The following is a 27671-nucleotide window of genomic DNA, read 5'->3' as shown; positions in this document are numbered from 1 at the left end:
TTTCTTACAGGCCTGGCCAGAGGATGCCCTAGAAATGGTGGCTAAGAAGTTCCTGGCGGAGGTAGAGCTTGAGGATAAACTGAGACTGGAGTGTGTCAACATGTGCAAATTCTTCCACGAAGATGTGATTTCACTCTCAAGCAGGTGACCCTCTAGCGCAGATATACTCGTTTAATACGCCGTATCATATAGATAGACTGTGTGTTTAGGGTGCCAGGTTTTTATTTGTTCCCATAAAAATAATTTAAAACACAATGTAGCATTACTGCGCACAAAAATTTGCTTTTACGTAGTATATTGCGTAATCTAATATTATACTATTCGAATTAAAGTTTCATGCTTATTAGCTAGTTGCTGTTGTAGTACATCTTAATGAACTTGTCTATGCACAGGTATTATGAATCTCTGCGGCGCCACAACTATGTGACTCCGACATCATACTTGGAGCTGATTATGACCTTTAAACTATTCCTGAAAAAGAAGCGAGATGAAATTATGGCTCTTCGGAATCGTTACCTCGCTGGTCTCGAAAAGCTCGAGTTTGCTGGTGGCCAGGTTAGTATTAAAAATGGTTCTAAATTGATTGGCTGCCACAACATAGTTTGCAACAGCTATTTGTTGACATAATGAAACTGAGCTGTTCTTCCATTCTTCTGAGTTACAGTGATTTCTTCAACGTCAATACTTGCTAAATGGTTTGACCGTGGTTGCTGTAGGTGGCAGTCATGCAGGAAGAGCTCACCGCCCTTCAGCCAGAACTCATCAAAACATCTGCTGACACGGACAAGTTGATGGTGAAAATTGAGCAGGATACCGTCGAGGTTGAAGCTAAAAAAGAGGTAACATCTGTCAAAAAATCTAACCTTACACATTTTATACCTACCATTACCATTGGTTAGCACACATCTTATACGCATCATCAGTTAGTACACATCTTATACGCATCATCAGTTAGCACACATCTTATACGCATCATCAGTTAGCACACATCTTATATGCATCATCAGTTAGCACACATCTTATACGCATCATCAGTTAGTACACATCTTATACGCATCATCAGTTAGCACACATCTTATACGCATCATCAGTTAGCACACATCTTATACGCATCATCAGTTAGTACACATCTTATACGCATCATCATTTAGCACACATCTTATATGCATCATCAGTTAGTACACATCTTATACGCACCATCAGTTAGCACACATCTTATACGCATCATCAGTTAGCACATATCATATACGCATCATCAGTTAGCACACATCTTATATGCATCATCAGTTAGCACACATCTTATACGCACCATCAGTTAGTACACATCTTATACGCATCATCAGTTAGCACACATCTTATACGCATCATCAGTTAGTACACATCTTATACGCACCATCAGTTAGTACACATCTTATACGCATCATCAGTTAGCACACATCTTATACGCATCATCAGTTAGCACACATCTTATATGCATCATCAGTTAGTACACATCTTATACGCATCATCATTTAGCACACATCTTATACGCATCATCAGTTAGTACACATCTTATACGCATCATCAGTTAGCGCACATCTTATACGCATCATCAGTTAGTACACATCTTATACGCGTCATCAGTTAGCACACATCTTATGCGCATCATCAGTTAGTACACATCTCATACGCACTATCAGTTAGTACACATCTTATACGTATCATCAGTTAGCACACATCTTATATGCATCATCAGTTAGCACACATCTTATACGCATCATCAGTTAGCGCACATCTTATACGCATCATCAGTTAGCGCACATCTTATACGCATCATCAGTTAGCACACATCTTATACGCATCATCAGTTAGTACACATCTTATACGCATCATCAGTTAGCACACATCTTATACGCATCATCAGTTAGTACACATCTTATACGCATCATCAGTTAGCACACATCTTATATGCATCATCAGTTAGTACACATCTTATACGCATCATCAGTTAGTACACATCTTATATGCATCATCAGTTAGTACACATCTTATACGCATCATCAGTTAGTACACATCTTATACGCGTCATCAGTTAGCACACATCTTATGCGCATCATCAGTTAGTACACATCTCATACGCACTATCAGTTAGTACACATCTTATACGTATCATCAGTTAGCACACATCTTATATGCATCATCAGTTAGCACACATCTTATACGCATCATCAGTTAGCGCACATCTTATACGCATCATCAGTTAGCGCACATCTTATACGCATCATCAGTTAGTACACATCTTATACGCATCATCAGTTAGCACACATCTTATATGCATCATCAGTTAGTACACATCTTATACGCATCATCAGTTAGTACACATCTTATACGCATCATCAGTTAGCACACATCTTATACGCATCATCAGTTAGCACACATCTTATATGCATCATCAGTTAGTACACATCTTATACGCATCATCATTTAGCACACATCTTATACGCATCATCAGTTAGTACACATCTTATACGTATCATCAGTTAGCACACATCTTATATGCATCATCAGTTAGCACACATCTTATACGCATCATCAGTTAGCGCACATCTTATACGCATCATCAGTTAGCGCACATCTTATACGCATCATCAGTTAGCACACATCTTATACGCATCATCAGTTAGTACACATCTTATACGCATCATCAGTTAGCACACATCTTATATGCATCATCAGTTAGTACACATCTTATACGCATCATCAGTTAGTACACATCTTATACGCATCATCAGTTAGCACACATTTGATGAACATAAGGTGGGCTGTCAGCTTCAAGCTCATTTTAATCCTAACCAATAAGCTGTAAGCAAAGAGACCAACTGTTTGTTGCTAATAAAAAAAAATGAACATTGGCAAACTTTAAATTCACGTTTTTAAAAGGTTTTTGTGCGGTTGACAGTTTAAAACTGCCATAAGTTATTAGCTGAATATTACACAACTGGAACAGCATGTTTCTTTCTGCGAGACATAAATATCATTCATGAATTAATGTTATTACTGGAATTTTAGCAAACTACATTTATCTACAGAAAGATTTGGAAATAAAAACCATGTAGTATGAATTTATAGTACCTAAAGTCATAATAGTAAAATAAATGCCACTCAATAAGAGGAATGTTTATTAATATCAATCAAAATGTGATCGCGTGATATTGTTATATATTATATATTGTTTATATGGCAAAGTTGTATTATATTCTTCAATAATAAACTCTTGATTGTCTCTTTTGTTGTATTAACATTTTTACTTTGATGTTTGCTGCTGGTCGTGTGTCATTCATTGTAATGTACAATTAATAAAATATCAGTGCATATATCATCGTAATATGATATCATAGGCTCATGGTTGAGGAATCTAAGGTAGCAATTGGTTGTTATTGATACAAATATTGCTTTTTTATTACCAATCAGCTTCAAGATACTTGGCAGCATTGGTGCATAGAAAATAATTTCTCTAAATCTCTCGATTTTTTCTGTATATTAAATAAAACTATATAACCTAGCAAGGTCTATAAAAATGCTTTGTGAAATAATATATTATTGGACCTTGAGCTTTTGCATTGTATTGAAGTTGACAACTAAAAGTGAAGTGCTGTATCTAGACCTGTGCTTGAGATTCCCAAGCAGTGGTTAAAAGTGAAGTGCTGTATCTAGACCTGTGCTTGAGATGCCCAAGCGAGTGGTTAAAAGTGAAGCGCTGTATCTAGACCTGTGCTTGAGATTCCCAAGCAGTGGTTAAAAGTGAAGTGCTGTATCTAGACCTGTGCTTGAGATTCCCAAGCGAGTGGTTAAAAGTGAAGTGCTGTATCTAGACCTGTGCTTGAGATGCCCAAGCAGTGGTTAAAAGTGAAGCGCTGTATCTAGACCTGTGCTTGAGATGCCCAAGCAAGTGGTTAAAAGTGAAGTGCTGTATCTAGACCTGTGCTTGAGATGCCCAAACAGTGGTTAAAAGTGAAGTGCTGTATCTAGACCTGTGCTTGAGATGCCCAAGCAGTGGTTAAAAGTGAAGGCAAGAGTGACACATTTAATCACTGGCAAATATTTTATTATTACAAGTAATGAACAAACATGATGATCTCATGTAATGGTCATCCATTTATTATGCTCATCTATCCTATGTGGTTTTTAACCTTGACCTTATGACCTAGATACTTTATAGAACAAAATCTAAAATGTACATTAGCTTCAAAAGCATTATATCTTCCTATCTCAGCTGGATGTCGGCGTTCTGCATCATTAACTCGCACACCTACTACTTTACAGGTTGTGGCAGCGGATGAGGCTGTAGCCAATGAGGCGGCAGCAGCCGCTCAAGCCATCAAAGATGAATGTGAAGGCGACCTGGCTAAAGCTATTCCAGCCCTTAATGCTGCCATCGCTGCCTTGAATACTCTAAAACCAGCTGATATCTCTCTTGTTAAATCCATGAAGGTAAAAAGATTAACTCTTGCCCGCTTGTACAGCTTGTCAGTTTCCATAAAAGAGAAAGGTTTAAATTAAATATTAAATTTGTTCCACAATCATTCATTCAGTTTTTAGTGAATCTTACAACATTATATTCCTCTAAATACCCACAACACCTCGATAAGTTGGTAAACTTTGGCCAAGATAAACCACATAGAGAGACAACATAAAACTATTTCCAAGTCATGGCTGTAACAAACATATACATGTAGCCTACATGTAGAATTGTTAGAAAGTTCATATACATGGAGTTAGTCTACACTTATAATACCTTATAGTTACCACAATAAGATTTCTGGGAAGGTGTGAGGTTGCCATTTAGTATACACTATGTTTCCATGGTGCGCAGTACTGCGAAGCAGCCCCCTCCGAAGTCGAGGGGATTGTACGTTTCCATGCTACGCAGTGGTTTTCAGCAAATACCGCAAATTAGCCAGAGAAGAGAAATTGTATAAATCGAATCGCCTGATGGAGAAATAGAATCGATCACGGATACCGAACGTCATAAACGGTCTTTTTATGATTCTGTCGTCATTATACTTTTATTTACAATACACATTCACATGGTTTTACAAACCTTAACACACTTTTTACATTGTAATATATATTTAATAAGTATTTTTTAAGTAATATATTATTTAGACGTTAATTTAGGACTTGCCACCTATTTTTCGAAGTGTTGGCATTGATAACAAAGTCCAGGAAAGTAATCACCTCATCATCCTCGTGAGTGCAGACCATAATTAAATTTAGGTGAAAGAAGATCGGAAGAATAGAAAAAACAAGATTAGCAGGACAACCTTTGTACTAGTTTATGGCCCTCGAAGAATCCGTCTCCACGGCATGAGAGCTATGCGCAGCCACTGCGCAGTCGCTGTTTCCTTGCTGCGAATTTGCACTGGCTTCGCACTGATCAGTGCGCAGTCATTTCAGTGCGAAGATGCCGTTTCCATGATTCGGAGATAGCGCAACTCCGAAGCACTGCGCATCATGGAAACATAGTGTTAGAATAGTCAATAACATTCCTATGCCTAAGCATTGTGCAGCCTGTTCTATTATTTCACCCAGGCTATGTTTGCATGTTACTCAAGCTATGTTTGCGTATTACTCGAGCTATGTTTGCATGTTACTCAGGCTATCTTTGCATGTTACTCAGGCTATCCATGCATGTTACTCAGGCTAAGTCTGCAAGTTACTCAGACTATGTTTGTTGACTTCTGAGACAGATGAGAGATTTTTACCCTATGCTGAAAATTAATGCTGATTTTATCCAACCCAGCTTCTACATAAGTATGAACATTTTTTGGCATTTTAAACTGCATTTTAACTGATGCAGCAAATAACTTTTTGCACGCACTATATTTTGTCTTTAATTATATAAATATATATATGAATAGACCTATATATGTACATATTAGCATCTAGTTCTTAGCCATAATTAATATATTCGTATATTTAGGTTGTTTGTAATTGGTCATGATGTTTTTATCAGTTTGCCGATTTGCCTATAGAACCCGCCGGCTCCGGTGAAACTGGTAATGGAGTCTATCTGTGTAATGCTCGGAATCAAGCCTGAGAGAAAGCCAGATCCAAACAGCGGTAAAATGAGTGATGACTATTGGGGGTCTTCACAGAGGATTCTCGGAGATATGAAGTTTCTTGACAAACTCAAAGCTTATGACAAGGATAACATTCTTCCAGCGATTATGAAAAAGATTCGTTCCACGTAGGTTGGCTTATTCTCTCATGGCTTCACTTTATATCTATCATGATGGGTTTGATGTCAGCATTGTCTGTTCATTCGCTGCCTCATTAGCTGGAATACCTTTGTAATCTTGTTGATTCATAATAACACTTGCATCATGTACTGGAATAACACCTGTATATTGTACTGGAACAACACTTGCATCATGTACTGGAATAATACCTGCATATTGTACTATTGAACTGAAATAACACCTGCATATTGAACTGGAATAACACCTGTATATTGTACTGGAATAGCACCTGTATATTGTACTAGAACAACACCTGCATATTGTACTAGAATAACACCTGCATATTGTACTGGAATAACACATGCATATTGTACTGGAATAGTACCTGTATATTGTACTAGAACAACACCTGCATCATGTACTGGAATAATACCTGCATATTGTACTATTGAACTGAAATAGCACCTGCATATTGAACTGGAATAACACCTGTATATTGTACTGGAATAGCGCCTGTATATTGTACTAGAACAACATCTGCATATTGTACTAGAATAACACCTGCATATTGTACTGGTATAACACCTGCATAGTGTACTGGAACATCACATGCATATTGTACTGGTATAACACCTGCATAGTGTACTGGAACATCACATGCATATTGTACTGGTATAGCACCTGTATAGTGTACTGGAACAACACATGAGTCTTGTACTAAAACTTTTCAACTTTCATGCTCAAGTATTAATACTAGATTTTCAAAAGTTCGACTCGCTTAATACCAACTACTAAACTTACCGTTTCGAACTGAGAAGTTAAATGGATTGAAACGGGAGCCAAAACATTTTTGTACTGAGCTTAGGATATAATTTTAAGGTTTAGTGCTTCAAGAGTCTCTCCAATTGTGCCGACGTGTACTGGTTTACGAGTACAATATCTATTACGCATGGTTATCATCTCAATTAATTCCTACTAGTGTATTGAAAATGCTCTCAATTGGCATCAATAGGCAGTCATTTTGGAACTGAGGCTTTACACAGTCTCTAGAGATCGCTGAATTCAGTTAATAAAAATGTAGATAATGCATTTTTAATTCATAGTAGCATTATATCTCATACTGTTATAGCTAGTCTGGGCTACTTTTGATAGAAACAAAAAGAAGTAATATACTCATAATCTACTATCAGTCAATTTAAACTTTTTGTTGTTGATAAACATAGATGCGTAGATAAAAGGTCAAGTTATCTAGATATCTAAGGTCATCAAACTTCCATAGGGCACTATCATCGCTTAACCGCATGACCTCTAACTTTTAGATACACAAATGATCCTGACTTTGTACCTCAAAAGATAGCTCAAGCTTCTGCCGCGTGTGAAGGTCTGTGTAAATGGGTGTGTGCCATGGACATATATGACTCCGTGGCTAAAATTGTTGCTCCAAAGAAAGCGAAGCTCGCTGAAGCTGAGGGAGAGTTGGCCGTTCAGATGCAGAAGCTGAACAGCAAGAGAGCTCAGCTTAAGGAGGTTTGTTAAGAATAAAGAATAAGAGCGTATGGTAGCCTCTCCATGCACCTCAAGTTTAGCAAAACCATATGGTAACACGCTGTCAAGTTATGAATAAGGGATGTCGACAGTTTTCAAACAGTCGCTATATTTTCACTATATGAAAGATTAGTTGCTCAATATTTTAGTTTAAAGTGTTAAACTGACCTGCTCATGTCTGTAGACCTTGGCGTCTCGAGCTAATGTGTAAGTCATTGCAAACGAACTGTCAGTAAATTAGGCTACCCTGTCACTCCCGAATAATTGTAAGGAAAATGTTAGCCTGGCTTCACTTTCTTTACCTCTATACATCTCTAGTCAGATTATTGCATAACAAAAGGCTTTGAAATGCCACCATCGCTATGATGCGGCGTTGGCTATGATGCCGCGTTGGCAATCTCAAAGGTCAAATCAGCGTTATTTCCAAAGCGTTGTAAACAGAACAGTGGCTGTAATGAAAAATATTGAACATTGAATCTGGAGGCTCCAAACACCATATACCTTTCATATAGCACCTTAGAACAGCATATACCATTCATATAACACCTTAGAACAGCATATACCATTCATATAGCACCTTAGAACAGCATATACCATTCATATAGCACCTTAGAACAGCATATACCATTCATATAACGCCTTAGAACAGCATATACCATTCATATAACGCCTTAGAACAGCATATACCATTCATATAGCACCTTAGAACAGCATATATCATTCATATAATGCCTTAGAACAGCATATACCATTCATATAGCACCTTAGAACAGCATATACCATTTATATAGCACCTTAGAACAGCATATACCATTCATATAGCACCTTAGAACAGCATATACCATTCATATAGCACCTTAGAACAGCATATACCATTCATATAACGCCTTAGAACAGCATATATCATTCATATAGTGCCTTAGAACGATGTTTGATGTCATCAGAGGATTTGATTCAATTACTTGTAACACATTATTATTGAAAAATAACTGTAAGAACAGTTAACCTTGTGCGCAGCCGCATTTCAATTGCTTGAAAGCTGACTGTTGAAAACTAATTCTTTAAGTTAGATTGTGAAATTCGTGTTATCATTCTTATTATTATTCCTGTTATTATTCTTGTGCAGCAAAGTGATAAGTTGGGTTGTTTCTGCGGAAACATCAGTTTCTGTTTTAAAAATAAATAACTTGTTACAGCTAGTTGTTTTGCTCATAAAATTAGCTTAAGATCTGCTCTCATATGGTTGAATTGTGGGACACCTCGCTCTAAATAAATCTGCTACTCACTGCTAATGGCTTGTCTGTATAATATGTCTAGATATTTCATCCGCTACTCCCCCGGTTGTCTTTTGAAGGTCACCGACAAGCTGCAGAAGCTCAATGATGAATTCGAGGAGATGAACTCGAAGAAGAATGATCTAGAGAAAAACATTGACCTCTGCTCACAGAAGCTAGTCAGAGCTGAGAAACTTATCAGTGGACTCGGAGGAGAGAAAGACCGCTGGACTCAGATGGCAGAATCTCTCGGACATCTTTATGTCAATGTAACAGGCGATGTGCTGCTCAGTGCGGGAGTCGTAGCGTACCTCGGAGCATTTACCGTCGACTTTAGAAATGTAAGTAGGGCTCCTGTCATTTCGCATATTTTTCACTGTTAGCATCATGTCTTTCTGAATGTACTAGTAATTAAATAAAAAATGTTTTTATTGGAAACTTGCTGCTCAACTTGATAGATGTAAATTAAGATATGCTTCTTATAATTTTGTTTATCTTCTCATTCTTTTTGAGTGTTAGTCACAATCTATTGAAATCAGGTCTCAGTTAGGTTATGTATAATGCACTATTGTAAATATTGGTTTCTCTTTTTCTCATAAAAAGAATACAACCCCTTATTACCATATCATAAGTCAAATGTTTGTGTAGCGCATTCATTTGCTTTCATTTCAAGGTTTTTTTCAACTCATTGCATCTTAGTGAATATTTTGTCCAAGTTTGGTAAATATTAGCATAAAACTGATGCAGCAGGTTTGTGAGCTGATATGCAGCAGAATAGCATTTGTCAAAAGGTTTCTATTTAGTTGAGTTTTACAGAGAAAGAGACACATAGCAGTAATTTAACCACTCATGTTCTGTAGACAAACAATGATTTTGCTTGAACTATGTAAAAAACATCTTCGCTACTACCTTAGTTTTAGATCTGTTATAACATCTAGATGGAGTTCTTTTCATTGCTTTTCATCGTAACAATAAACACTTTTTTCTTTTTTATGGAAACTATTGCAACTACAAAAAGTCTTTTTGATAGCAGAATGTACCGTTTTGATATTCTTTCGCAATAGGGACTTTGTCATTGAAGCTGTTTTATCTCCTTTATTTTCGTATATAGGACACAACGCTGAACTGGCTCAAAATTTGCAAAGACAAAGAGATTCCATGCTCCGCGCAGTTTTCACTCACAGCTACTTTGGGAGAGCCAGTCAAAATACGAGACTGGAATATTGCAGGCTTGCCAGTTGACAGCTTTAGCGTCGACAATGGCATCATCGTCTCTAACTCGAGAAGATGGCCGTTGATGATTGATCCTCAAGGTTGGTTAGCTCGTTGTTTAGCTCGTTGTTTTCAATGACTGACAGTCTCACAGTTTCTGCCTATGAGTACATTTTTTAAAAGCACGCTTCCTTTGTTTAAGTTGTGTTTTTATCAAATGGTCTTTGCAATTACATGTATATATATATATATATATATATATATATATATATATATATATATAGTATATGCGGTTTACACTGTAAAGTAAAGTGCTCAATAATCAAGTCAATTAGAGCTGTGTATGAAGTTTATTAAAAGCTACAGGTTAAAATCATTACTACTATTAGTTTCATGCAATCGTGTTGCAATCTTCAGGTAGAAGTTCTACCTGAAGTTCTACAATTTTCTATCATTTGCGATTGCTTTTTATGCTTGTGGAGATCTGACTGCCAAGATGCTTCAAGATTTAAATCGAAAAAGCATGGTCGCTGTTAAAACATTCAGAAGAAAAATATTTGCGTAGGTATGTCACTAGTTGTTATCATTGTCGTCGTTAATATCGGCTATTGCGTCCAAGTTGCAGCGTTACGCGCTTCTATTCTGTCAGCATCTTTGTAACTATAGGTGTCATAATCGCACTTTCACTTGATCTGAGTATTCTAACAGCGATCAAGTTTTGTCAATTTTAATCTTGAGACATCTTGGCAGTCAGACCACCTTAAACATCAAAAACAATCGCAAATAATAAGAAATACTGATAATTTCTGGTAAAATCAACTAAGATTTGGTATAAGTTCATCTTTCATTACTTTCTTATTAATGATTCGTAGAAAGAAAAAACTGGTTTGGCAACTTGCAGTGTTTCTGTCTTCATTGCTAAAACAAAACAAATGCTATTAAAAACCATTTCGTAGTTACCTTTGTCAAGTCGGTTTTTTAGTTTTAAGACAATTGTTTATAGGTCAGGCCAACAAGGGAATAAAAATGTTTATAGGTCAGGCCAACAAGTAGATAAAAATGTTTATAGGTCAGGCCAACAAGTAGATTAAAATGTTTATAGGTCAGGCCAACAAGTGGATTAAAATGTTTATAGGTCAGGCCAACAAGTAGATTAAAATGTTTATAGGTCAGGCCAACAAGTGGATTAAAATGTTTATAGGTCAGGCCAACAAGTGGATTAAAATGTTTATAGGTCAGGCCAACAAGTGGATAAAAAACATGGAAAAGGCTAACAAGCTCAACGCTGTAAAGTTGTCTGATCCAAACTATGTGAGGGTTCTAGAGAATGCCATAACCTTTGGAACACCAGTGCTCATAGAGAATGTTGGAGAGGAGTTGGACCCACTCCTTGAACCTGTTCTACAGAAGCTAACTTTCAAGCAGCAGGTAGGCTATATATTAGTGTCAGTATTGATTAACTTTCATTCTTTCACATATTCTTATTCAGTTTCTGAATCTTTTCTGGTGAATATTTCTATATTCTATCTTTTAATTATGATTTTCACTTTATGCATAAATACTAGTATTATTAGTAGTGTTATTATTATTTTTGTTGTCATGAAGTTTTTCTCTTTTTTACCTGATTTGCTCTTGTCTAATCTCAATAGTACCTGAGCATTGTTAAGCAGTTTGATTGAAATAATATTGCTAACATTTTAGTATCGATTAAATGATGTTTAATGTTTCAACTGAATGCTCTCATATACAGAGAGGCAAACTTGATACAAAAATAAGAGGTGTTACAGTGCATCTCATCATGGTATGGTCTTTGGGAACGCCCAAATTGATGTTCTCGAGTAACGCTTGTTATTCCTCAACCTCATTCCACTCCCAAGAATCTCTTTGCAAAGAGATCAAGTCAAACTTCAGTTATGTTCAAGTCCTAAAGTAATTTTCATCATAAAAGAAGTCAAATAACATTGTTAAAATATGCATATCTTATGTAATCAGTTCCCATATATCGTGCACAAAAAAGTGATGAAATTATATTTTGGTTCTGCCTGACATTATACTTTTAGGCGTTATCTTCGCCTTATTACTCATATACAATAATCATGGATTCTCGCTGTTTGTGTACAGTTGGTTTTGACTCGGAGACATCGATTTGTATATCTGATTAACTCTCATTTATAAATGATCAAATATCCTCATAGATCTGCACATTCCTCACGCATACCTGCCATGTTATCTTAGTTATAAGTTATAAATATTCATGTTGTAACCATTACGATTTGTTTATGTTTATTGGTTTTCATTAACCTTTTATGTTGTTTAATTTCTGCCTCTTCACACTAGTAAATAACGCTGAAATCAAATTTAGATGTCTGGCCCTTTAAAAAGCTTTGAATCAAAAGAAATCCTGTGCAAGGCTGATTTTATGTTGAACTTGGAATAATCGATTCTAGTATCTTCTTGTTATGAATGATACATATTGAGGCATACTGAGACAAGCGCATGAAATTCAATATGCTGTTGGCAACTCCTAGTCTTCTGTGATACAAGTCTGATCGAGAACTTTTACATCTAAAATGCTTTAACGATTTGTACAACTTGTAAAACTCTTGGTCAGTGAGTAATAGTATTAGCTCCAATGTGCTCCATTATCACCGCACTGTAGTGCAAAGGTGTTGAGATAAACTGGTAATTCCCAGACTAAAATATGTCAACACGTAATTGCCTCGACCTTTTGACTCTTTATTTCTAGGGAGTAGAATACCTGAGGTTAGGAGAGAATGTAATTGAATATTCTCAAGATTTTAAGCTCTACATAACCACCAGACTGAGAAATCCACACTACCTCCCAGAGATCTCCGTCAAGGTTGGAATTTTCTGAAACATTCAATAAAAACATTTTACTTCTATTATTCAACATCCTTTTTATACAGCAATTATATACCTATACAATTAGTTATTACTATCATAGACAAGCTAGTCAGACAGTGCTTGATGCATTGTGAACAAGAAGAATTATGTTTTTTATGTCTATTATATGGCCATAGGCTTTTTTCTGTGGATTACTCTGTTCAACTCTATAGGTACATATATATCTGTAGGTTACTCAACTCTATAGGTACATATATATCTGTAGGTTACTCAACTCTATAGGTACATATATATCTGTAGGTTACTCAACTCTATAGGTACATATATATCTGTAGGTTACTCAACTTTATAGGTACATATATATCTGTAGGTTACTCAACTCTATAGGTACATATATATCTGTAGGTTACTCAACTTTATAGGTACATTTATATTTGTAGGTTACTCAACTTTATAGGTACATATGTATCTGTAGGTTACTCCACTCTATAGGTACATATATATCTGTAGATTACTCAACTCTATAGGTACATATATATCTGTAGATTACTCAACTCTATAGGTACATATATATCTGTAGATTACTCAATTCTATAGGTACATATATATCTGTAGGTTACTCAACTCTATAGGTACATATGTATCTGTAGGTGACTTTGCTCAACTTTATAGGTACATATATATCTGTAGGTTACTCAACTCTGTAGGTACATACATGTATATATCTGTAGGTTACTCAACTCTATAGGTACATATATATCTGTAGGTTACTCAACTTTCTAGGTACATATATATCTGTAGGTTACTCAACTCTATAGGTACATATGTATCTGTAGGTGACTTTGCTCAACTTTATGATCACGCCGCAAGGTCTGGAGGACCAACTCCTCGGTATCGTTGCTGCCAGAGAGAAGCCAGAATTGGAGGAGAAAAAGAATCAGCTGATCATAGAGTCAGCGAAGAACCAGAGGCAACTCAAGGAGATTGAAGATAAGATTTTACAAGTCTTGTCTAGCTCACAGGTAGCTTCCTTTTGCTTGCAACTATTATGGTGATCTTTAGCATCTAATGCCCAAGGTTAACTCTCACCAGAACCATAACCTATTGCCCAAGGTTAATTCTGACCATAACCTAGTGCCCAAGGTTTACTCTGACCATAACCTAATGTCCGAGGTTAACTCTCACCATAACCTAATGGCCGTGGTTAACTCTCACCACAACCATAACTTAACGCCCAATGTTAACTCTCACCATAACCTATGTCCGAGGTTAACTTCACCATAACCATAACCTAATGCCCAAGGTTGACTCTGATTATAATAATAACCCATTGCTGAAAGTTAATGAAACAATTAAAGATCAGTGAAGCAGAAATCTTTGAGTTTGACATGTTTTTAAAACTCATCAAGTTGTTAGCTTACCTTATATGGGCATGTGGATATATTTAGGGGAATATCCTAGAGGATGAGACGGCAATCAAAATACTTTCTTCCTCTCAAGTTCTTTCTGAAGAAATCAGTGCTAAACAGGAAATAGCTGATGCAACAGAGAAAGAGATTGATGAAACTCGCAGTGGTTATCTCCCTGTTGCCAAGCATTCTTCCATACTCTTTTTCTGTATTACCGATCTGGCTAACATTGAGCCTATGTACCAGTACTCCCTTACCTGGTTCATCAATCTCTACCTTCAGGTGAGTTATGTACCAGTACTCCCTTATCTGGTTCATCAATCGTTACCTTCAGGTGAGTTATGTACCAGTACTCCCTTACCTGGTTTATCAATCTCTACCTTCAGGTGAGTTATGTACCAGTACTCTCTTACTTGGTTTATCAATCTCTACCTTCAGGTTAGTTATGTACCAGTACTCTCTTACCTGGTTCATCAATCTCTACCTTCCGGTGAGTTATGTACCAGTACTCGCTTACCTGGTTTGTCAATCTCTACCTTCAGGTGAGTTATGTACCAGTACTCTCTTACCTGGTTTATCAATCTCTACCTTCAGGTGGGTTATGTACCAGTACTCCCTTACCTGGTTTATCAATCTCTACCTTCAGGTGAGTTATGTACCAGTACTCTCTTACTTGGTTTATCAATCTCTACCTTCAGGTTAGTTATGTACCAGTACTCTCTTACCTGGTTCATCAATCTCTACCTTCCGGTGAGTTATGTACCAGTACTCTCTTACCTGGTTTATCAATCTCTACCTTCAGGTGAGTTATGTACCAGTACTCCCTTACCTGGTTTATCAATCTCTACCTTCAGGTGAGTTATGTACTAGTACTCTCTTACTTGGTTTATCAATCTCTACCTTCAGGTTAGTTATGTACCAGTACTGTCTTACCTGGTTTATCAATCTCTACCTTCAGGTGAGTTATGTACCAGTACTCTCTTACCTGGTTCATCAATCTCTACCTTCAGGTGAGTTATGTACCAGTACTCTCTTACCTGGTTTATCAATCTCTACCTTCAGGTGAGTTATGTACCAGTACTCTCTTACCTGGTTCATCAATCTCTACCTTCCGGTGAGTTATGTACCAGTACTCTCTTACCTGGTTTATCAATCTCTACCTTCAGGTTAGTTATGTACCAGTACATAGGTTTGATGAATTCAACCTTGGCACAGTAAAAAACTTTGTCTCTTAATTCTTATGGCTTATTTAAGCATTTTTCTCTAACTACAGCTATACGATCATTTAGTGTTTGGGTGTTTCATATTTTGTGTGACTATAATGAAGATTTACTGTAATACTTCAACTTACGAGTGCTCCAACGTACGAGAAACTTGAGATACGAGCCAGCTTTCAAGCAAGTTTTAGCACTAACATACGAGCCATGTTTGAGATACGAGCACTTGAGTCAGTTGCCAAGTATGCCGGAGGTGTTTTATGAGAACATCATCACTCTGTATTTTTCAACTGCTCAGGTTATACTGTTGTACCGTGTTTTTTGTGCACGATTTTCTGTGCAGAATTATGTGAATTAAAAGTACTGTGCGTAGACCGAAAGTTTGCCAGTAAAATGAAAGATAATACAAAGAAAAAGCAAATGATAACAGTCGATATTAAACGGAAAAATATTGAAAAATATGCGAAATGTGTATGCATGATTCAGCTAGCTCGGCAATATGACAGAAATACATTCATAATTATCAAACAGAAGGATTATATTCAGGGCATTTAGTTCGCAAAAGGACTAACCATAGTTTCTAAACGGTGCAGCGATCTTCACGACTGCTGATGGCATTGGACAAACAATTGGCCGGTGACAGCGTAACTGAAACGATGCTATGTGAAAAGGCCGGCGCTATCTATCCGAACTGTTTAATAGACATTCGGACAAGTTGGCTAGTGGTCGTGCGTTAACCATTTGTGACGACACCTGTGTTCGTCCTAATCGCAACATGTTGCAAGGGCGACAAAGGCAAACGTCCTTAGATAGGTTTATCTTAAAACGGCCGGCTAGTCGTGAAAGCGAAAAAAAGGAAAAATTTCTCGCTAACCAGCGAGAAATTTCAAACTATGAACGCCGAAGAAATTTTAATTACGTTTAGTTGAAAATGAAAGTTTGCTTTTAGGTTTGCTTCTAAGTTTGTCTTTTAACACTTTGATAAAATCCAAATTTATCAAGGACAACTGTTGTAACGAAGGATAACTTATATCTCCCTCCCTGGCAAATGCGAGTGTTAACTGCTATTGTATGTATTTAATTTTACATTTTAATTAATCACATTTCCTTGCATTATTTTTATTTGTTGCTTTTTGAAAGCATGTAGTACGTAAGGACAATAACCAACATGTTGTTTCTGTTACAATATCTTGTTTTGAGTGTTTTATTTGCTTTTTTAGAGTATGGAAACCAATCAATATATATTTAATTGTTCTATATATAAATGAATTGCCCCAACATGCGAGTAAATTGACATACGAGCTCAGTCTCGGAACGCATTAAGCTCGTAAGTTGAAGTATGACTGTATGTGCTCATCTTTAATTTTTATTTCTATAGGGCTTTCATTCATCTTTCACGCAACTGTCATCATTGAAACGCTGCCATACGAGTTATCTGATAGGAGTTATCTGATAGGGGTTATCTGATAGGAGTTATCTGATAGGGGTTATCTGATAGGAGTTATCTGATAGGAGTTATCTGATAGGAGTTATCTGATAGGAGTTATCTGATAGGGGTTATCTGATAGGAGTTTTCTGATTGGAGTTATCTAATAGGGGTTATCTGATAGGAGTTTTCTGATAGGGGGTTATCTGATAGGGGTTATCTGATAGGGGTTATCTGATAGGAGTTATCTGATAGGAGTTATCTGATAGGAGTTATCTGATAGGGGTTATCTGATAGGAGTTATCTGATAGGAGTTATCTGATAGGGGTTATCTGATAGGAGTTTTCTGATTGGAGTTATCTGATAGGGGTTATCTGATAGGAGTTTTCTGATAGGGGGTTATCTGATAGGGGTTATCTGATAGGAGTTATCTGATAGGAGTTATCTGATAGGAGTTCTCTGATAGGGGTTATCTGATTGGGGTTATCTGATTGGGGTTATCTGATAGGAGTTATCTGATAGGGGTTATCTGATAGGAGTTATCTGATAGGGGTTATCTGATAGGGGTAGGATGGAAAGGCTCTTTCATTCATTCAGGATATTGTCTATTTTTAGTCTATTGACAACAGTGAGCCTTCCTCCGACCTGGAACAGAGAATTGAAAATTTGAACGACCACTTTACCAACAGTATCTACAGGAATGTCTGCAGATCTCTTTTTGAGAAAGACAAGTTGTTGTTCTCCTTTGTTCTCTGCATCGGAATCCTCAAGGGAAAGTAAGCCTTATTCATATTGTGTCTTGTAGCTTGGACTTGGTGTGTTATAAGAAGTTATATACACTTTATAACAGGTTTTGCATTCTTTGACGTGAGAAAGGAAGTTATGTTCGAAGAGAGTTTTTTTTTAATTATTCAGTGTTTTTAAGCATTCATACCAATTTATATGCTTCCTTGCTGTGAAAAATGTACAGGAAATATAAAGTTCAAACTCAAACTGCCCTTACTATCAACTTGCAGAGGAAGGGTTGAGGACGTAATTTGGAGGTTCCTATTAACTGGTGGGGTGGCCCTAGATAATCCCTACCCTAATCCTGCACCTGAGTGGCTCACTGACAAGTCATGGTCAGAAACAGTGAGAGCTGATGATCTGTCAAATCTTGGAGGCTTCCGAGAACGTAAGTGCTCCTACATGTTTGTAGCTGGGGCTTTATTAGTCCTCGCATGTTGTACGTCATGTGGAAAGTGTACGGATTATTAAATGGAAAGAAATTATAAATGTATTTCCTCAATCGATGCTATTCGCTAAGTCTTTTAATTTCACACGTGAAGTTTTGGTCAAAGTGACGAATTCGGTACGGGTTTTCTTTGGCAATGCCACTAATTATCAATGACAACTTAATAATATGCAGCGTATGAATAAGTGGAATTGATAAAACTGGTAGATTTTTTTCCTTGGCAAAAAAATCTTATGTATATGCAGTATATATAATTGTATATATATATATATATATCTAGTTGTAGTAAGTACAGTATCTCCTTGACATGGTTTTAGATCTGGCCAACAACACCGAGGCATGGAAGGCTCTTTATGACTCGTCTAATCCGCACGAGATGCCGTATCCAGCACCATTTGACATGCAAGTCGGTTTGCACAAGATGATCATACTGCGCTGTCTTAGGCCAGACAAGATTGTTCCTGCGGTTCAGGAGTTCATTGTTGACAACCTCGGCCAATCCTTTATCGAACCTCCCACCTTTGACCTTCCTGGTACATTCGCTGATTCGAGTTGTCTCACTCCTCTTATCTTTATCCTCTCTCCTGGTGCTGATCCTATGAATGCGCTGCTCAAGTTTGGTGAAGACTGCGGTTATACAACAGATCAGATCCAAACTATTTCCTTGGGTCAAGGACAAGTGAGTTGTCACTCATTTGCTGACTGCTAGTTACATTGGTTTTGAAAATTATGGAAACATTTGACGCTATTTAATGCAAAAGCATGTAAATTATTAAACAAGTGAAGTGAGGAAAACATCCCTGCATTACACGTACAGTCATACTATGACCTACGAGTATAATGTCTATGTGTTCTTGGATTAAACTTATATGTCAATGTACTCATGTCTCAAGGCACTATTCTTTATATAAAATTACTTATTACACGTTAATCCATTGCCATATTATGAAAAAAATCACGAAACAGAATATTACAAAGGAAAAATGTGTTTTTAATTGTTGTAATTCAGTACTTACGTCTTACGCTAACAAAGTAACAAATACCTAATTAGTTGTAAAAATCTGCTATAAAATGTGACATTACTATGTACACTACTGTAAGATTTTACCCTCAAGACAGATGTAGTTGCTAACGACAATCTGAGGGAAAGGGAGGGAGAGAGGGGGAGGGAGGGGGAGGGAAATAAGGGGAGGGAGAGAGGGAGAGGAAGCGAGGGGGGAGGGAGAGAGAGGGGGAGGGAAAGAGAAGGAGAGGGGTGGGAAGGAGAAGGAGTAAGAGGGAAAGAGAGAGAGAAAAGTGACAGTAACACTTTTGGTCAGTACACTAAACTTTTGTGACGCTATGTAACAGAAACTTTGAATTTAACTTGAATGAATTCAGCTTACTAAACACAAACTTGAAGCTGAGTTTTAATCTTTTACTAAACTTACTCTAATTTTGTTGTCATAATTTTATTATTATTGGTTTCTGGTTTCACACTTTTTGCCTGGCGTTCGCTATAATTTTTAGCCAACCTTTTAAAAACTTCTTTCAAACTGATTCAAGGAGTAAGACCAAGCGATGCTGTTCTCAAAAGCAGCCTATCGCAAAATTGGCCATATAGCGGCAATCGAGAACTTGCTTGTATGCTCATATCTCAAGGAAAAGACTTGCTCGGATTTCTGCTCGTATCTCGATTTTCTTGTATGTTGGGGCATGACTATTTATAAATAGAAAATTTGGTTTTATTCTTTGTCTCACACGCGTACATTTTGGGTACTGTAAGTGACACAAGTCATTATTTTAGCCAAGCACTTTTAGTACAGCATTAATTATCAGCCATTTTAATTATGAAATATTCTATTCTAATAAAATCTAAATCTAATAATCCATTCTTCTCTCTTGTGCAGTTCTATATTTTTCTCCACCACAATCCTACCTCCCTTATCATTTGAATCTGTTCTACTTAGGGGCCTATTGCTGCAAAGATGATAGACAATGCTATAAAAGATGGCACGTGGGTGGTCCTGCAGAACTGCCATCTGGCAACAAGTTGGATGCCGAAGTTAGAGAAGATTTGTGAGGAGGTGATAACTCCTGATGTCACACACAAAGATTTCAGGTTATGGCTGACAAGTTACCCCAGTGACGACTTTCCTGTCTCCATTCTGCAGAACGGAGTCAAGATGACTAATGAACCGCCTAAAGGTCTGCGAGCCAACCTCCTGAGGTCCTACCTCAATGATCCGATATCCGACAGTGCCTTTTTCACTGGCTGTCCCGGTGTAAGTTTTTCTGTTTCTGAAATTTACACTTTGAGAACTTAACCATACATGAAAAGCATTCGCGATTATAGTATAATGACAATTACAATATTGTAACATTGCATTATTCAGGGAATCTACATCTTGATAGCTTAGTCATGCAATTAGCTTAGTGGAGGGAGGGGCGGGTGGGACGGGGCGGGGTGCTCGCCAGACCACTCAACAGAGCTAGTTGCTTCTATTGAAACTTGGTAGGTGGTACACTCGCCAGACCTGTCAACATGGCTAGTTGCGTCTATTGAAACTTGGTGGGTGGTACGGTACGCTCGCCAGACCTGTCAATATGGCTAGTTGCTTCTATTAAAACTTGGTGGGTGGTACGGTACGCTCGCCAGACCTGTCAACAGAGCTAGTTGCTTCTATTGAAACTTGGTGGGTGGTAAACTCGCCAGACCTGTCAACAGAGCTAGTTGCTTCTATTGAAACTTGGTGGGTGGTAAACTCGCCAGACATGTCAACAGAGCTAGTTGCTTCTATTGAAACCTGGTGGGTGGTACACTCGCCAGACCTGTCAACAGAGCCAGTTGCTTCTATTGAAATTAAGGTTTCTATAGTACTAAATAATGTAGGAAATCTTATTGACCGCCCCAGACAAAGTTTCTATTTTGGCATTGAACTTTAGTTTGATTTTTATGGTAGATTTTGGAGACAAAAACAAACCTTCTTTTTCAACACAAAACTATTATCTAGAATAAAAGCTTTTTGTCCAAAAAAAATCGTTCAATAATATCTTCTGTTTGTAGTCCCACAGTTGGCATAAGATGTTAATATCATCCTATGTTTGTAGACCTACAGGTGGCATAAGTTAATATCATCCTATGTTTGTAGTCCTACAGGTGGCATAAGATGTTAGTATCATCCTATGTTTGTAGTCCCACAGGTGGCACAAGATGTTAATATCATCCTATGTTTGTAGTCCCACAGGTGGCACAAGATGTTAATATCATCCTATGTTTGTAGTCTCACAGGTGGCACAAGATGTTATTCGGGTTGTGCTTTTTCCACGCCGTCGTGCAGGAGAGGAGGAAGTTTGGTCCGCTTGGATGGAACATTCCATACGAGTTCAATGAGTCTGACTTGAGAATAAGCATGAGGCAGATGCAGGTAAATTAGAAGAAATCACATTCCCTCACAACTGTGTGTGAGCGTGAAGTGAAACCTGTAGGGTTTACAAGCTAGAATACTAGGAATTTGTATAAATTATATGAAGCTAAAATTTAAAGTCATCAGCAATAACGATTTTTAATAATTTGGAATAAAAATAATAATAGAACGCGTATTATTATATGAAAGATCATAAAACACCGCTTTTGAAATAATATAATTAACAAAGCATTTGATCACTGCTTATGGGTTTGAAATAATAAAAGGTGCACTGAGAGCTGACTGGAAGAATTTCTCTTGAAAGATCAGCCATATGTTTAGATTTATATTGAACACGTCTTTACGCTAGCTGAAGGTGTACTATTAAAACTTTAGGCAAGTCATAGTTTAACCAGGCTAACAGGCCGAGGTTGCTAAGCTTATTTTTAGTAAAGCTGCGAATAAACTGATCAAACATACTATATTTTTTAAGCAAATGTATGAATAACTCGAACATGTACGCTCGAACAATATACTTATACAGAATGATGAGAAAACCATCTATATACCCTGTCATGTTTAGCTACCTAATATTTTTATTTTTACGTTATTTTATAGCAAACTGTTTCTCCATAATCTTATCAGCATTTTGCTGCCACTTTAGATGTTCTTGAATGAATATGAGGAACTACCACTAGAAGCTATGACCTATCTATCAGGAGAATGCAACTATGGAGGAAGAGTTACAGATGACAAGGATAGACGACTTCTTGTCTCTTTGCTAAAGATTTTCTATAACAGAGAAATTGTTGAAGACGACACATACGTGTGAGTAGAGAGTTATAAAGGATTTATTAAAACTAAGCAATAGCAGCAAAACAACTAACCATGCTTTGCATGTAAAAATGATTCACTAATAGCTGTGAATCTCACATTTTTGTATCTCCGTGCAACCAAATATAAGTCAACATTCAGATCTGTATGTCAGTATAACCAGATGTAAGACAACATTCAGATCTGTATCTCAGTATAACCAGATATAAGACAACATTCAGATCCGTATCTCAGTATAACCAGATGTAAGACAACATTCAGATCTGTATCTCAGTATAACCAGATGTAAGACATCATTCAGATCCGTATCTCAGTATAACCAGATGTAAGACAACATTCAGATCTGTATCTCAGTATAACCAGATGTAAGACAACATTCAGATCTGTATCTCAGTATAACCAGATGTAAGACAACATTCAGATCTGTATCTCAGTATAACCAGATATAAAACAACATTCAGATCTGTATCTCAGTATAACCAGATATAAGACAACATTCAGATCTGTATCTCAGTATAACCAGATGTAAGACATCATTCAAATCTGTATCTCAGTATAACCAGATGTAAGACAACATTCAGATTTGTATCTCAGTATAACCAGATGTAAGACATCATTCAAATCTGTATCTCAGTATAACCAGATGTAAGACAACATTCAGATCTGTATCTCAGTATAACCAGATGTAAGACATCATTCAGATCTGTATCTCAGTATAACCGGATGTAAGACATCATTCAAATCTTTATCTTGCTGTTCACTACTGTCAATTATAAACGTTGGTATTGTCAACAGCAGAGCATATAGAAGCATTGTTTTTATTCAGGTTTTCACCGAGCGGCCATTACAAAGCACCGCCTGAAGGAAATTACCAATCATACATTGACTATATCCGGAGTCTTCCTCTGCTAGCCAACCCTGAGGTGTTTGGTCTTCACGAGAATGCTGACATCACAAAGGATAACCAGGAGACGCAAGGTTTGTTTAGTAATATTCTGCTGACATTGCCAAGACAGACCAGTGGTGGTGGCAAGTCATCTGCTGATGTCATGGATGAACTTGCTGCTGACATTCTCAGCAAGATGCCACAACTTTACGACATGGAAGCGGTTAGTTATTCTATACTATTGGCTGATTATCGATTGTCGATAATTTTTCTGTGTTTGTTTGCGATCTGTTTATACTTCTACATTTTATTTACTTGTTTTTTATAGTATCTGTCTACCCTTAAATATCAAACATTTTTTTATTTTTTTATTTTTTACTATGGTACTTTTTCATAAATTTCCACATTTGCAGCTCTCAGTTGTCAACATACACTACTACTCTCTTTTATACAACATACACCTATACTCTCTTATATACAACATACACCTCTACTCTCTTATATACAACATACGCCTCTACTCTCTTATATACAACATACACCTCTACTCCCTTATATACAACATACACCTATACTCTCTTAAATACAACATACACCTCTACTCTCTTATATACAACATACACCTCTACTCCCTTATATACAACATACACCTCTACTCTCTTATATACAACATACACCTCTACTCCCTTATATAAAACATACACCTATACTCTCTTATATACAACATACACCTCTACTCCCTTATATACAACATACACCTCTACTCTCTTATATACAACATACACCTCTACTCTCTTATATACAACATACACCTCTACTCTCTTATATACAACATACACCTCTACTCCCTTATATACAACATACACCTCTACTCTCTTATATACAACATACACCTCTACTCTCTTATATACAACATACACCTCTACTCCCTTATATACAACATACACCTCTACTCTCTTATATACAACATACACCTCTACTCTCTTATATACAACATACACCTCTACTCTCTTATATACAACATACACCTCTACTCCCTTATATAAAACATACACCTATACTCTCTTATATACAACATACACCTATACTCCCTTATATACAACATACACCTCTACTCTCTTATATACAACATACACCTCTACTCCCTTATATACAACATACACCTCTACTCTCTTATATACAACATACACCTCTACTCTCTTATATACAACATACACCTCTACTCCCTTATATACAACATACACCTCTACTCTCTTATATACAACATACACCTCTACTCTCTTATATACAACATACACCTCTACTCCCTTATATACAACATACACCTCTACTCTCTTATATACAACATACACCTCTACTCTCTTATATACAACATACACCTCTACTCTCTTATATACAACATACACCTCTACTCCCTTATATAAAACATACACCTATACTCTCTTATATACAACATACACCTATACTCCCTTATATACAACATACACCTCTACTCTCTTATATACAACATACACCTCTACTCCCTTATATACAACATACACCTCTACTCTCTTATATACAACATACACCTCTACTCTCTTATATACAACATACACCTCTACTCCCTTATATACAACATACACCTCTACTCTCTTATATACAACATACACCTCTACTCTCTTATATACAACATACACCTCTACTCTCTTATATACAACATACACCTCTACTCCCTTATATACAACATACACCTCTACTCTCTTATATACAACATACACCTCTACTCTCTTATATACAACATACACCTCTACTCCCTTATATACAACATACACCTCTACTCTCTTATATACAACATACACCTCTACTCTCTTATATACAACATACACCTCTACTCTCTTATATAAAAAAGAGCACCTAGCAACTGGAGTTGATGTTATACAGTGTGATTGTGTTGGATCAAAGACCATGTCTTATGGTTGTTATACCTTGTTTTAGGTAATGAAAAAGTATCCCGTTACATATAATGAATCGATGAACACTGTCTTACGTCAAGAGCTAATTCGGTACAACAGACTCATCAAAGTTGTGCGTGACTCACTTTACAACCTCAGAAAAGCTATCAAAGGTCTGGTTGTGATGTCCAGTGAACTTGAGGAAGTCTTCAACAGCATGTTTATTGGCAAGGTCAGCCTTTCTTTTGTGGTTTCGGATTGTTCTGGAACAAAACTATCTATATTGTTAGGTTTTGAGGAGCAAAACTTCCCTCACTACTTTTATTAAAATTGTGAGCACCCATTTATTGGACAAGCATTTATTGATTTTATGCTTTTTGTTATGTTAAAATTGTAGTTTCAAAAAATACAAATTTCTTCTATTTAGGTGCCTACGCTTTGGGCATCGAAGAGTTACCCCTCCTTAAAACCACTTGGGAGTTATGTCACCGATTTGCTTGCCCGATGTAATTTCTTCCAGGAGTGGATCAACAGAGGAGCACCCAAGTGTTTCTGGGTGTCTGGATTCTACTTTACTCACTCATTTCTCACAGGTTGGTGGTTAGGCAAATACTATTAAAATTATTTGAGACTTGAAGATAATTTGTCGGGTTATGAGTACAAGGTATGGTAACTTTTTTCTTCAATTATAATTTGGTTAAATCTGAAGTTCTGCTGGCAGCAGAACAAAGAATCAGTTGGTGTCCTTTGATTTTAATGAACTATTACTTTGGTCATGCTAATTGTGTTTGTGTTGCATTGATAGCGAACATCTGTTTTAAACTTTAGCGCCATAAAACACAAAATCTGGCAAATATGACTTCTGCTAGGAAAATTGTATTCTACAGCGGTTAATTCTTAGCAATTAAATAGAATGATAGCATGCAGAATAACTGAAAAGAGCGAGTGGTTTTGTATTGCAATTGCTAAATTGGTGCGTTATATAGCCTCGAATCTTTGCTCATCTTTTTACGTATACCAAGACAGTATTTTTAAATCATTATATAAGTCTGTATATGCTTATAAGTGTGTGAATGTTTTAGGTGTTTCCCAGAACTATGCGAGGCGTTACACAATCCCCATTGATCAACTGGGATTTGAGTTTGAGGTGATGAAAGTAGAAAAGGAAGTGGAAGCAAAGCCTGATGATGGTGCATTCGTTTGGGTGAGTTTTCTTGTTAGATCCATCTTCTTTTGAACCAATAGCTATGTTTAGCTCTTTGCTCATTATGACTACAGTTATAGCGACTTATAAAACTGGATAAACACTATCAGTTATGGATGTATTCTATGCTCTTTTATGTGAATAACGAAGACAGGTAATGCCTTGGAAAATTTTGCCTTAACAGAGAGTAAAAACCTATTAAAATCAGAAACAACAGAAGCTATTTAGTTCAACTGTTAAATTGTAGCCTGAGCTCATGAATGTGTATGCGTGCTCACGGCTCATGTATGCATTAAATATGGTCTGACCATTTTCACAGGGTCTGTTTATCGAAGGAGCTCGCTGGGATCGAGAAAATGGAGTGATTGGTGAATCCCATCCTAAAATCCTCTATGATACAATACCTGTCATCTGGCTCAAGCCTGGCATCAAGTCTAAGTTTGTAAAGAAACCGTCATATGCCACACCCGTCTATAAGACTACTGCTAGACGAGGAACTTTGTCTACGACTGGCCACAGCACTAACTTTGTGCTTTACATTCAACTGCCATCAGACAAACCCGAGTCTCATTGGGTCAATCGAGGAGTTGCCTCCATCTGTGCTCTGGACGATTAGTTACTGAGTGTCTTCGAATCAATCGTGGAGTTGTCTCAATGTACTTTGCATGAGTATAAGGGATTCTCACTAATCAATCAAAGAGTTTTCCTTATCTGTGCTCTTAATGATCTGTTATTATGCTTCCGTGAGCCAATCAAGGAATTGTCTCCTTATGTTTTCTTAATGATTAGAGATTGATCTCCAGCCACATTCCGCTAAGTTTGATATGAACACTGATTTAACATGTTTAAGGCTCATATCAATGTTCACAATTGTGTTCCAGAGATACATAAATGGTTATTCAGATTTTCTAAATATCTAATATTAACATGCTCTATATATTTTATAAAACAACATAAATTTTATTTTATGCTCGTGATATTCATGGATATATTTATTTTGTGTCAAATAATATATTTATTATTCCGT

General features: G+C 36.8%; 1 protein-coding gene across 1 annotated transcript in view; it reads left to right on the top strand.

Moving 5' to 3' along the window:
* LOC137385493 (dynein axonemal heavy chain 3-like) overlaps positions 1-27671 on the top strand; it is a 68683-nt gene extending 41012 nt beyond the window's left edge. The window contains exons 46-69 of the mRNA XM_068071962.1: positions 11-144; positions 393-555; positions 717-839; positions 4303-4470; positions 6015-6229; positions 7541-7748; positions 9121-9381; positions 10152-10353; positions 11487-11680; positions 12999-13112; positions 13954-14139; positions 14566-14808; positions 17785-17945; positions 18186-18343; positions 18721-19082; positions 20353-20667; positions 21579-21598; positions 21675-21810; positions 22454-22617; positions 23450-23732; positions 25484-25672; positions 25868-26033; positions 26523-26644; positions 26964-27671. Coding sequence (XP_067928063.1) covers positions 11-144; positions 393-555; positions 717-839; positions 4303-4470; positions 6015-6229; positions 7541-7748; positions 9121-9381; positions 10152-10353; positions 11487-11680; positions 12999-13112; positions 13954-14139; positions 14566-14808; positions 17785-17945; positions 18186-18343; positions 18721-19082; positions 20353-20667; positions 21579-21598; positions 21675-21810; positions 22454-22617; positions 23450-23732; positions 25484-25672; positions 25868-26033; positions 26523-26644; positions 26964-27260 — 4584 coding nt within the window. The 3' untranslated portion in view covers positions 27261-27671. The remainder of the gene's footprint in view (positions 1-10; positions 145-392; positions 556-716; positions 840-4302; positions 4471-6014; positions 6230-7540; positions 7749-9120; positions 9382-10151; positions 10354-11486; positions 11681-12998; positions 13113-13953; positions 14140-14565; positions 14809-17784; positions 17946-18185; positions 18344-18720; positions 19083-20352; positions 20668-21578; positions 21599-21674; positions 21811-22453; positions 22618-23449; positions 23733-25483; positions 25673-25867; positions 26034-26522; positions 26645-26963) is intronic.

Source organism: Watersipora subatra, chromosome 1, assembly GCF_963576615.1.
Source record: "Watersipora subatra chromosome 1, tzWatSuba1.1, whole genome shotgun sequence".
Lineage (NCBI taxonomy): Eukaryota > Metazoa > Bryozoa > Gymnolaemata > Cheilostomatida > Watersiporidae > Watersipora > Watersipora subatra.
Note: the sequence above shows the minus strand (reverse complement) of the source record. Positions and strands in the feature narration are given on the sequence as shown.